At 31.5% G+C, this 13,180-nt stretch overlaps 1 protein-coding gene across 1 annotated transcript; it reads left to right on the forward strand.

The window, feature by feature from the left end:
* Positions 1-2,046: 2,046 nt before the first annotated feature.
* LOC114162269 (shikimate kinase 1, chloroplastic-like) lies at positions 2,047-5,784 on the forward strand. Its single transcript, XM_028046094.2, has 10 exons — positions 2,047-2,368; positions 2,727-2,785; positions 2,910-2,964; positions 3,036-3,108; positions 3,361-3,448; positions 4,304-4,386; positions 4,485-4,614; positions 4,784-4,862; positions 5,157-5,221; positions 5,347-5,784. The coding sequence occupies exons 1-10, from the start codon at positions 2,155-2,157 to the stop codon at positions 5,392-5,394; spliced, it is 894 nt and encodes a 297-aa protein (XP_027901895.1). The 5' UTR covers positions 2,047-2,154; the 3' UTR covers positions 5,395-5,784.
* Positions 5,785-13,180: the final 7,396 nt, after the last annotated feature.

The raw sequence follows: 13,180 nt of genomic DNA on the forward strand, positions 1-13,180 counted from the left end.
AAAAAACTACTCCATCTTCCTTATAAATAATAGAACTACCACGACACACATGACACAGACTACTGTACTACACAGTAAAATTACCATTCCATATGTTCTCTCTATTTTTTTCATTACGTGTACCCAAACGTCCATTCTCTTTCCTTCTTCCACACCATCACCACACCAATTTTTCAACTTACATTATTCACAACATCCAAACTGCAATCCACTTTTGCATTATTAAAATGACTTCAAAATCTTCTATACCCGTGGCTCAAAAAAATGCCCGAGGAAATAGGAGTGATATAGCATGGAAGCATTGTAATTCTGTTGGTGGGGATACTAGAAAGCTGCAATGCAAATACTGTCAGAAGGTAGTAACATGGGGAGTTTATCGATAGAAGCATCACTTGGCTGGTACTCAAAAGGATGTTGGTGCTTGCAAGAATGTTACTGGTGAAGTGAAGAAAGAGATGTGAGAAATTGTTGTTGGTTTGCAACAAAATTTAAACAAGAAATCAAGGCTGAATATGGAGGAGGAAACAATAGAAGCTAGTGAGACAAGAAAAAATAGTGAAGCTTCAAGTCCTAGAAATATTTTTAAGAAGAGAGTAGTTGGTACACAAACTACCATCAACAACATGTTTAAGAAAGGTATGAGAGAGGAAGCTTGTCAAGCAATTGCTAGATTCTTCTATAATAATGCTATACCTTTCAATGTGGCAAAAAGTGAAGAATTCATTGCTATGCTTGATTTGGTTTCAAGACATGGTCTTGGATTTAAGCCTTCATCTTATCATGAGATCAGAGTTAAATATTTGACAACGACCTTTGTGCTAAGTGTCTTGGAAAAGCCTTTGGCGTTCTTCCATCTCTTAGCTTGTGAATTTCTTATAATAAGCTTTCGTGTAGTCGGTGAGTATGTCTTGAAGGCTCACGAAGCCAACAAGTCTCACCATAGGAACTTGTCTAGCTAGTTCTTAGGTCATTTTTAGGTGTGACTTGGTAAATATATCAAATTTTAGCCTTGTTGCTTTGAGTCCGTGTAGAGTCTAGGTTGTTTGCTTGTTGAGTCAATATTTTAAGGTTAAGAGCCTTTCCTTTTGTTAAAGTTGTGGAGTAAGTAGCGAGGTAAACTTTGGCTAGGCAACATTTGGTACAAAAGCAACCCTAGTGACTCACTCTCTTACCTGAGAATGAACTTGTGAAAACCTTCTAATACTTTCACCTTAGGAGAACTTTTAAAATTAAAAGGTAATTATGTTTAGACGTCCTTCTATACATAGGAATGGAGACAATAAGAGGACAAACAAAAGGCAACAGATAAAATTGAAAGCAAGACCCAACTTGCCATCTTAAAGTGGGATAATAGGATTTTAAGATTGAAAGATGAAAAGAAAGATTAAACATAAAAGTAACTCTAATAGGAATGGAGATACAACAGATAACTCAATTTCTATACTATCATATCGAAGATTATTACACTCTCTTAGCATCTTTGTTTCTTTTATCTATATCCTTTATAAATTTCCTCATCTTTATAAATTTTTCTATATATTCTTTTGACTCTCTTTAAATATATTAGCTATATTTAAATAAATTCATTACATTTTTCATTACTTCATTAATTAGTAAAAAATAGATTTATTTTTATGATTTAAAATTTAAGTCTCTCCCTTATCTATAATTCCAACAATTAAGTTCAGATCTCAAGTGACCAAGTTCTAATTCCACAGGAAGAATAAAAAAAGAAAAAAAAACTTATTTTAATCCGAAACTATTACTTAAATTCAAATAACACTACGTTAGGTCATGAATGTCCTTGGTTACATCAACTTTTAAAGTGAATAAGCTCTTTTATCTGGTAAATGTTTATGAAGGTTATAAGAACAAGACAATTTATTACTATGATATCTAATCTGTATTTCATGTGTATTTAATTGTTTACCATTCGTTCGAGGTTCACTTACTCTATTTTATCACTTATTTTTTGTCGTATTGCTCCAATTTGTTTGATCCACTTTGAATCATGGAGACATGAATTTTAAAGTGTGTCATATAGTTGCCATTACAAAAAGTGGCTCTTCATTATTCTAGAGGCCGACACCGTTTTTTATTATACAATCACTGTCTAGTTTACTTCTGAATTCCACAGTTTCAAGCTGAAGCGCCATGGAAGCTATAGCGGTTCAAGCCTTTCGATTTTCAGTTATGCTGCATTCCACGAAGCCTGAGAGAACAGGGCCAAATGACTCTGTCAGAATGTTTGGTGGATTTAAGAAACAGCTTTTTGTTTCGTCAACGTTTCACCCACCAAGACCTTCAACGAGGATACAGCGAAAGAAAAAATCTTTGGTGGTTGCATGTTCGCATAACAATATTCCAGGTTCTTGTGGAAACTATTCACACTTTGACTATTTGTGAACAACGATTGCCATTTTTTCTTTCTGTCTATAGCCTTCAAACAAGAGTTTTGCATGTTATTCGTGCCAGTCTCTGTCTATAATGATAAAATCTGATTTGTATCAATTTGTACAAATCAAAATTAATTAAACATTGATGTTTTGAAAACGAGGATTGCACTCGTGCTTTTTGATATTTAGTGTGACTGACTACAGAAAGGAATTCTATAATTTGGACTGGTCATTTTGCAAACCAAAATTTGAATTACTACTGATTCAATCTCAGATGATATGAGCAAGTGTTGAAGTGCTAACATAAATTTTCAAATTTTACTCCTGTAGCGAGGACATTGGAATCTGAAACATTTCATGCTCCGGTTGATGAAAAGTTGATTTTGAAGGTATATAGCACGATGCCCTTTGTCACTTTCGATTGATTTGAGGCCTTTTAGTGTAATGATGTTGCAACCTTAAGTGATACTACACCATCTATACATTATCTGACTCGAATCCGTAAAATTGCAGAATAAATCACAAGAGATCGAGACATATTTAAATGGGCGCTGTATATACCTTGTTGGTCAGTTTCTTGCAGAAGTACTTGTGCTTAGTTACATTGCAAGTACAAAATATTTTGAATTTGAGATGCAGGAATGATGGGCTCTGGGAAGACAACTGTGGGGAAGATATTGTCACAAGCGCTTTCTTATGCGTTTTTTGATAGGTTAGAATTTTAATTGCTCCTCCTATCTTCTTTTCAAAGTGAAAAATAGAGTATTGAAGGTAACTGAAGCATGCAACATTTGAATGTCAAACACAATAGAGAAATAATTTCTATTGATTATTATAACAGACTGATATCATCTGTTATATTGATGAAGTATGTGTGTATCACAATTGAAATGTTCTACTCATGGGCACATTAAATTTCAACTGGAAATGTTCTACGATTTCTTTTTTGCATTTATGAGAACAGTGATGCCTTGGTGGAGGAGGAGGTTGATGGAACATCTGTAGCTGATATATTCAAGCACTATGGAGAGACATTTTTTCGTAATAAGGAGGTCAGTTAAAGAACACAATATTTCCAGATTACGTGTTTCTCACTCTTCAGTATATTGAATTATTAGGTTTTCCTATTTCTTCTTTCCTATGCAATCCTCTCATTTTTCTTCTATCCAAATTTAATCTGTACAGCACGTGTACTTTATAAAGTAAGTTGCAACAAGGAAATCAGAGTAGTAATTCTGAAGTACCAATTAATGATACAGATACTTTCAATTAATTTGATGGAATACCTATCCCAGATACTAACTCCTCTCCTTATATAATACATGAAGAACATTTACACTTGCAAATTTGGAAAATAAAATTAGTTCGGTTTGGTGTGTAGAGAAATTAAATGTAAACTGTCAGGGGCATGAATCCTGCATTATGCCTTTTATGACAGTGATGATGTATTGTACTGTATTATTCAAGTATAGTGATAGAAAGAAACAACGAACACTTGATTCTTGGGAGAAGAAACTTAAGCCCCAGAAGCTTCTAAATGGTGTTGAAGTTGAAACCTAACGACAATTGTATGAGGGACAGATGTATATACTATAGTTCTACAGTTAGTTTGAGAACTGTGTTCATGATCGTTTCTGTAACAGTTTGATTGAGATCAACCTAAATTTAAATTTTGGTTAATTTGTTAAAATAACTAATGGTTAGGCTCACTGAATATTGTGTTAGATAAAGTGGATGGCTTCCTATCTAATGAATACATGTGGGAACAAATCACAGATGAATCTCTCAATTACCATTCTTTTGACTCACAAAAGAACATTTAGGAATGTCTTCAATTGTTCTGTTTTTCTTCCAGGTTCAACCATCTCATTTACTGTTCATTTTCCGTACTTATTTAACCGTTGTAGACTGAGATATTGAGGAAGCTGTCAATGATGCATAGACATGTTATTTCTACTGGTGGAGGTGCTGTTGTGAGGCCCATCAATTGGTATAATAATTAACATACCAATGAGCAAAGTTTTACATCCTATTTTGCATTAACTCTTCTCAATTTAGCTTCATACATACTTATATATGGATTGCCAGGAAATATATGTACCAAGGAATTAGTGTTTGGTTGGATGTACCTGTAGAAGCATTGGCTCAGAGAATAACAGCCGTAGGAACTGATTCTCGCCCACTTCTGCATTATGAACCGGGAGATGCATACACAAAGGTAAATGATTCCTCTTCCATGACAGTAGTTTTTCTTCTTCTGCAAAATGTAAAAGAAACTATTATGAATCTTAGAAAGTTAGAGGAGCGATCTAAGTAGGGTAATAGAGTCAAAAATATTTTTTCCCACTAAATAATTTCGTGTTTTACATTCTGGAATTCACCTGCAGACTTTCATGCGTTTGTCTGCCCTTTTAGAAGAAAGAAGTGAAGCATATGCAAATGCCAATGCCCGGGTCTCCTTGGAAAGTATGTCTGCAGTTGTTATTTCATTTTCTATATAAGAAATTAAGAATAGTGATTCTTTCCAGAATCCTTGTGAATACATCATGGAAGGGAAATGCTACTTATAAACTCTTTTGACTTCTGCAACTAAACTCTTTTGGTTTTGAGTTCTGGGTAGTTAGTTTTTAAAGATTGTCAAATGCTAAGGCATGGAAATTCATATTACTTTATTTTTCAAATTTCTAGGGTAATATATTCATTCATCATGCGCACTCTGCACATAATCCATCTATTATTGTGTTATGTTCTTCTGTACAGATATGGTAGCAAAACTGGGTCAAAGAGATGTGTCAGATTTATCTCCAACTGCTATTGCAATGGAGGTGTGCCACTTCTGCCCCGTCTTCTGAACTTCATTTTAGTTTGCTCGTGACTAACTAACGTTTCCCAGAGCTAAAAGTGTATCGACATTTTGCATCATTGATACTTGTGTGTATGTATTTCTCAGGCGCTAGAACAAATCAAAGGCTTTCTTATGAGTGAAGATGGCTGTTAAGCACGTTCTGGAAGAATCTTCAACACAAGCATGTTTTGATAATGCATAATTTTCTCCCCAAATTAAAATTGGATATGAGAATGGTGTATCCTTTTGTTTGGAACAGTAATGATGCATGCAGATATTCAGTGTTTATGCGTAATTTGACGGCATGCAGCGTTTAATTTTCACATCTTCTGTGATGTTTGTAGTAATGTGAACCGGAAAAATCAGTATGCGTGCCTTAGTTGTCACGTAAACTTAAATAAGGGTACTGAGGAGAATCCAAAAGATAGGAGTGCTTCTTAGAAATAATTATGAAGTTCAATAATTTGTACTTTGGTAATAGTTGGTAGTTGCCTTTGAGACTAGAAGTTCATTAATAACATTTTGGTAGTAGTTGGATAGTTATATTAATTGTGTTTTGGTAGAAGTTGTATTAAATGTATGTGGTTGAAAGACCAAGTTAAAGGGCCTATAAATAGTGCTTGTACTCTAAATGTAAGACACACAAAGTCTTAACATAAAGAGTGTTTATCCATAAATACTTGTTTGTCAACAAATTGGCTTCAAAGCTCGAGAGCCCGAGTGTCTCAGTGCTTAAGGAAAAGTGTTTGAGAGTTAGAGAGTTTGAGCGAGATGAAAAACTTAGCAAACAACATGCCCCTGCCTAAGTTATCAAAAGGCATCAGCTATGATAACTGGAGTCTGCAGATGAAGGCACTCCTTAATTCCCAAGGAGTATGGGAAGTAGTCGAAAATGGATACCAAGAACCTACAAACATTGAAGAATAGACGATTGTCCATCTTGTTGCGTTGATAGCAACGTGAGTGAAGGACAAAGCAACCATGTAAGTGTTGTACTAAGTTGTTGATGAGTCCGACTTTGAGAAGATAGGTAATGCTAAATCTTCAAAATAAGCATGTATTGGAGAAGGCATATAAATGGGATAATTGTGTGAAGTAAGTCAGACTTCAAACTCTTAGAGGCGAGCTTGAAAACATGAGGATGAAAGAGGATGAAAGAGGTTGAAAGAGTTGCTGAGTACGTCACTCGTGTTGTGATCATGGTGAATCAACACAGAAGGAATGGAGAGACGTTGCCCATTTGCTGAGTGGTGGAAAGAATCTTAAGGTCGTTAACGAACAACTTTGAGAACATTGTTTGCGTAGTTAAAGAGTCTAAGGACTTGTCAATACTCTAGATGGGAATAGCTTACCGAGTCGCAAAAGGCGCATGAGCAACAGAGAAGGAAAAAGAATGACGAGTCTCTTAATCAAGCACTACAAGCAAAGGAAACAATAAAGGGAAAAGTTCAAAACACTCAAGGTAGAGGTTGATATCAAGGAGGTATTGGAAGAGGTTCTAGTGGTAGTGGTAGAGGAGGACAAGAAGTGAAAGAGCATTCCGGTCAAGAAATTTGGAATGGCCGAGGACGAAGATCGTAGAGAGGAGGTCGGTCAAGCAGCTCATGAGTTAAGTGTATCAAATGTGGGAAGTACAGTCATTTTGCAAATGATTGCAGATCAGTTAAGTGCTTTAGTTTTTGGAAGGTCGAGCATTTCGCAAAAGATTTCCAATATGAAAATGAAAGAGAAGAGACAACCAATCTTGCCAAAGAAGTTGAAGAAGAGGAGGTGTTGTTAATGATGGGATGTAACTCGGGGGTCAAGAACAAGCAAGTTGAGAATTTAACAAGAAAGTCGAGTGTCATAAGTCAATTGAGTAGCATTGGTAGGTCGATAAAACGTGCAAATAGTCTGATCAGCTTGATGTGATGCTTGGATAACATAGAAAGCTTAGTGGAGCATGAGCTTAACTCGGTTAGCTCAGTGAAGCGTCTACATAGCTTTGTTAAAATGATGGAACAAGTGAAATGCTCGGAAAGTTTGGTGGAGAAGGTGAACAACCTGGAAAGCTCAATGGAGCAGGTAAGCAATTCAAATAACTCAGTGAGATGTCTTGATAGCTTGGATTACTTAATGTAGAGTGTGGACAACTTAGGTCTTGAAGAAGACAAATATGTTATTCAAATTTTAGAGCTTGCAAAAGGAGATTTGCAACAAATAGTTGAAAGGAAGTTAGAAGTAATGTAGAGTTACAGGCAGGCTTAGAGAGAAGAAAGCAAGTTTTGCATAAGTGACGTCAGAAACTTGAACAAGAAGTGTTAAGTTTGCAAAAGCAGTTTTGTGTCAAGAAGGATCTTAAAGTTGCACTAGAAATGCAAGATGAGAAGTGACAACTTGAAATGGATGATGAGTTTGGTGTGAATAAGGCATGAGAGTTATTCAATCTCTTAAAGAGAGTTCGGCCTATTGACAAGAATTCGGTTAATGACAAGTCGACCATAGAGACAATAAAAACTCATTTAGGGATAAGTCAACGAAGTTTGAGAAGAAGTCGGCCAAACTAGAGAACAAGTTGACAAAAACGAAATACAAGTCGGCCACAAACAAAGAGAAGAACAAGTGAACTACAATGAAAGCAAAGTCGGTCACGAAGAAAGTGAAGAATTTGAATATTAATGAAAGAACAAGCACAATTGTGCTGCTGATAAGTATTAAAAATACTTATTATTCTTATTTTATTGGACTTCTTAATTGTACTTAATCATGTGTTTTGTGGGAATTTTTAGGTTGTTTTTAGGTTCTTTTAGGTTAGATATATTTTGTGTTATATTTGAGATTATTGTATAGGAAAGTGAATGATTGGAGAAGAAGTGAGGTTATTTTGTCAGGACCCAGTCGCCAAGCGAAATGGACCAGTCGCCCAGCGAGTAATCACCGGTCGCCCAGCGAGAAGACGATTTTCTGAAGTGGTTATAGTTTCGAAAACTTACACGAAACGGGGTGCTGGAGTGTGGGAACGCGACAGAACCAGAAAAGAGAGGAAAAAGCGCCATTCTAGGGCAAGGAGACTTCACAACAATTCATCCATTCCATCAAATTCATCCATCCTTTGTTCTAGATGCTTAGGAGTGACTAAACTCCTCCTTCATTGGGGTTGGATGTAATGAACCTATACTCTTTGTAATTTTCCTATGCAATGTAATCTCTTTCGTTGTTCATATGTTTTATCTCAATTATAAATGTGCTTGATGGAAATCTTTGCTATTTGGTTGTATCTAATTATTGGAAAATGAATTGGAACTTAACCTTGGATAGAACAACCATGAGATAGGGTTCTAGGAATAGACGTAATCTCTAGGTCATTCTATACGTCAAACCTTAATGCAAGTCATGTGTTAAAATAGTTAAGGAATTAATATTTTGACATATTTGACTTAGAACTTACTTCTAAGGAATTAGGGGTTAGTAAGCTTATGATGAGGATGTTTGAGCACGATAGAGAAATTGTGTAGGAAATATTGCGTTATAATGGTTCATGAAATCCAACCTTGATGAAGTGTTTCTTAAATTCTTTTATAACTTTAGTGTTTATTAATTTTACATGTTGTTCTTAAATTAAACCAATCTTTTACGTTGACATTATTGCTAAAATTAGTAAATAATCACACTTAGACAAATGAATACAAATCCCTTGGGAAAACGATACTTGGACTTCTATTTTTACTACTTGTAACGAATTGGTACACTTGCCAAAAAGTTAACAGCTGCATGAGGCAAAGCCGGGTTGAAGGGAAGAAGGATGAAAGACAGAAAAAATATTTAAGTCTACATAAAGATTTTGTTGGATAAACTTAAATAAGGGTAGTAGGAGGAATGAAAAGGACACGGGTGATTCTTAGTAATAATTATGGAGTTCATTAAATTATACTTTGACAGTAGTTGGATAGCTACCTTTAAGACTAAAAGTACATTAATAGTATTTTGTTAATAATTTGGTAATTGTATTAATTATGTTTTGGTAAAAGTTGTACTAAATATATGCAGTTGAAAGACTATGTTAAAATGTCTATAAATACTACTTGTACTATTAAATGTAAGACACAACACATCTTAATACACAAAGTATTAATATAGAAAAACTTGTTTGTCAACCATATTCGCAGAATTTGCAAGACAAAGGGTGCTCATGACTCAAACCCTTCATAATAAACGAAACTAAAATTGTCGAGTTCGTGTTTGCTCAAACATTTGTAGTCTCTGATTCACATATTGGACGTTAAAAAGTGGTGATCATAATCTATATTTGTCAAGAATCGAAACACTAATTTTTTATAGACTTTATTTTGGATCTTACTAAAACTTCATCTAATTTTATTTGAACCAACTCTTGTGTATTTAAGGTAATGTAATATCAGAAACATTTCGTGTTTTAATATTTTTTTATTATCTTACTAGTGTTTTTTCTATTTTAATATAACTTCATTATTTTTTTTTTCCTTTAAATTGGACGAAGTCTAGTTTGAACTACTTTTGTAACTAGAGTACTATGCACTACTTTTATTTATGATTAGATTTACTTAATTCACATGCAGGAGTTTTTTTAGTTGTCTCAACTAATACTTCATTTAATATTGACTAAACCCCCCCTAAGTTGATGGAATGAAATATTTATATTTGTCTTTGTTTTAATTGGATTTATTGTATAAGATTAAAATGAGTTATGTTATTATTTGTTTATGCTAATCTCCTGTGATTTATGAGAAAAGAAAGATGCGAAAGGTATGAAGCATGGTCCCGATGTATTGAGGTGAAAGAAGAAAGACTAATGATACTTTTGACATGTAAATTTTTTTTATGCTCATTTTATGTTATTCTTTATTTTTATTTTTCTATTTACAAATTCAAAAACTCACTTTTTTTTTTTATGATTATTGTACTTGTACGATGAGTTGTCAAATGAGTTTAATATATGTGAAAGTATCAAGAACTACAAATCACATTTACACTTTTATCTCTTATCCCTCTTTTCTATCATAGTGACACAAATAATATTTAGATCATTCACGTGAATTTGTTGGGCAATATTAAACTAGATAATTATCAATTATGTTGAAAAAAAGTTCAAACAATCGATTATGCGTGTAGACATAACTAATTATGTCTTTCTACTTTAGAATTGATTGTACTTGATGAGAAAATCAATTATGCACATGCCCAAAATCGATTCTGATTGTGTTGTGGACTTAGTGTCTTTCGTTAACCATAGATATTTACATTTTGATGTTTCATGTAAATAGATTATGACTTAATAATGTATGACGTTTATGTGCCTGAAGCATATCAGGAGGTGCACATTACAAATGCAATTAATTATGCTGAAAAATAACTCACGTTATAATCAATTATGTTACAGTATCTAACGTAGCGAAATTGATTATGTATATAACATGATAAATTATATCACAAATATTTTATTTTTGTTATATAATATAATAAAAATAGTAGAATATCAATAATAATACAAACAATAAAATAATAAAATAATAAGGCTTAAATATACATTTGGTTCCTATTTTTGTTGTTTTTATTTAATTTAGTCCCTATTTCGTTTTGAGTTCAGTTAGGTCTTCATTTTCGTCAAATTGTAGTCAATTAGGTCATTTTCACTAATGGTGTTTAAATAGTTAACGTTTTTTAATATACATGTCACATGTCAACTCCTTTTTTTATTAATTTTTTTTTAATTTCAAAAATATTGTCCACGTGTAGAGTCACAGTTGTGCCTAGGGATGGCAAAAATACCCATGCCCGCAGATAAAATCCGCGACGGATAGTTAATACTCGTGGGTATTTTAATATCCGCTTATAAACGGATCAGGTACAGGTATCATACTATTCGTATCCGCGTACCCGTTACCCGCAAAAAAATTAAAATTAAAATTTAATTTATATTTTATTAAGTTAAATTTAATTAAAATTAAAATTAGCAGTAATATTTTATTATGTCAAATTTAATTATAATTAAATTATAATTTAATTTAATTTAATTTAATTTTATATTTTATTTTTATAATTTTATATTAAACAATTTATAAAATATAATTTTTTTAAATATTTGCAGGTTTCAGGTATCCACGGGTACCCGCGGGTTTTAAAAATATCTGCGGTATTTTTGAAGCGGATACCCGGCGGATAAATAGGCGGGTAGCGGACGGATTTTTTTTTGCGGGTCGGGTTGCGGGTAGGCATTATCCGTGCTCGACCCGTTGCCATCCCTAGTTGTGCCACGTGTCAGTTTGTGGTAGTATTATTATTTTTTGTTCAATTTAGTCCCTATATTCGTTATTTTTTGTTCAATTTAGTCCCAATTTTTGTTAAATAAATTAATTTTTCCCCTTTCAAATTGACACTAAATTTAATCTATTTTATACAAATTATATTAATAATTTTTCTAAAATTGACATTTGAATTTATTATTTTTTAAATTCAATTATAAATTATTAAATTTAATTATAAATTGAATAAAATTTTTATATTTAATTTCTAAATAGAATATAATTATTTAAAATATTATAAGAATATAATTATTAATTTTTTTCTAATATTTATATTCTAAAATACTTTTAAAATTGATATAAAAATATTTTAAATATTCAAAATATTTTAGAAAAGTAAACTAATATTTGTAAAATTAACATTTAAATATAAAATATTTTAGATTTTAATATCTAAAATGCAATAAAAATATTAAATATTTTAAATTTAAATGTGAATTTGACAAATGTTAATATATATTTTTAAAATTTTAATAATTATATTTTAATAATATTTAAGTAATTATATTCTATTTAATAATTGAATCTAAGAATTATATTCAATTTATAATTAAATATTATAATTTATAATTGAATTTAAAAACTAACTAATAATAATGTTAATTTTAAAAAAAATTTATTTTAACAAAATTTAGGACTAAATTAAACAAAAATAACGAATATAGAGACTAAATTGAACAAAAATAACGAATATATAGACTAAATTGAACAAAAAAATAATACTACCACAAACTGACACGTGGTACAATTGTGACTTGACTCGTGGACAATTTTTTTAAAAATTAAAAAATTAAAAAATTAAAAAATTAAAAAATTAAAAAAATTTTAAAAAAGTAAAAAAAAAATCATAAAAAAAAACCAGGAATTGACACGTGACATGTACTGTTTAAAAAGTTAACTATTTACCATAATTTGACGAAAATGAAGACCTAATTGAACACAAAACGAAAATAGGGACCAAATTGAATAAAAACAACAAAATTAGGGACCAAATGTATATTTAAACCTAATAATAATAATAATAATAATAATAATAATAATAATAATAATAATAAATGATGATAACAATAAGAATAAAATAATAATTAATAATTAAAAAAATTAAAATCATAAATTAAATCAAATATATAAAATCGAAATTATTGTGGAACGATTCATTCTGAACTATTATTTATAGTTTGTTCAATAATTACTAATATTATTAATATTATGACTACTAATTCATGCATCAATATTAAAAAAATGGAGGAAGTATAACAATTAAATAATCATGAAAATTGAATTAGTAGAGCAATTATTCATTTTTCAAACGTAAATTCTTTATAATTTGTTCAATAATTTCTAATATTATTGATATTATGAATATTAAATCATAAATATCTTTTGACATTGATGTTAATGTATTGACAACATAAGAGAGGTTCATTCTCCATTTTTTTGCATCTCTGTGTATTACTTGAGCATATTTCTCTCTTCACATTATAATTATAGACATGTATCTTTCTGTTTGGAAAAAGAATGATGCATACACCAACATGATGCAGAACACATATTTTGTGTTTAGGTGTAATTTGTGTAAGCACATTTTGACAACAATTATGTTCAACTTTTTGAATCAAACA

Source organism: Vigna unguiculata, chromosome 9 (genome assembly GCF_037176805.1).
Source record: "Vigna unguiculata cultivar grain cowpea cultivar isolate G323 ecotype 2 chromosome 9, ASM3717680v1, whole genome shotgun sequence".
In the NCBI taxonomy this organism is placed as follows: domain Eukaryota; kingdom Viridiplantae; phylum Streptophyta; class Magnoliopsida; order Fabales; family Fabaceae; genus Vigna; species Vigna unguiculata.

What these genes read in the sequence shown, in the direction of transcription:
- LOC114162269 (XM_028046094.2), top strand. Translation starts at nt 2,155, where the DNA reads ATGGAAGCTATAGCGGTTCAAGCCTTTCGATTTTCAGTTATGCTGCAT. An exon ending in TTCGCATAACAATATTCCAG is followed by an intron (nt 2,369 to 2,726) that starts GTTCTTGTGGAA and finishes TTACTCCTGTAG; the next exon opens with CGAGGACATTGGAATCTGAA. An exon ending in GCGCTGTATATACCTTGTTG is followed by an intron (nt 2,965 to 3,035) that starts GTCAGTTTCTTG and finishes TTTGAGATGCAG; the next exon opens with GAATGATGGGCTCTGGGAAG.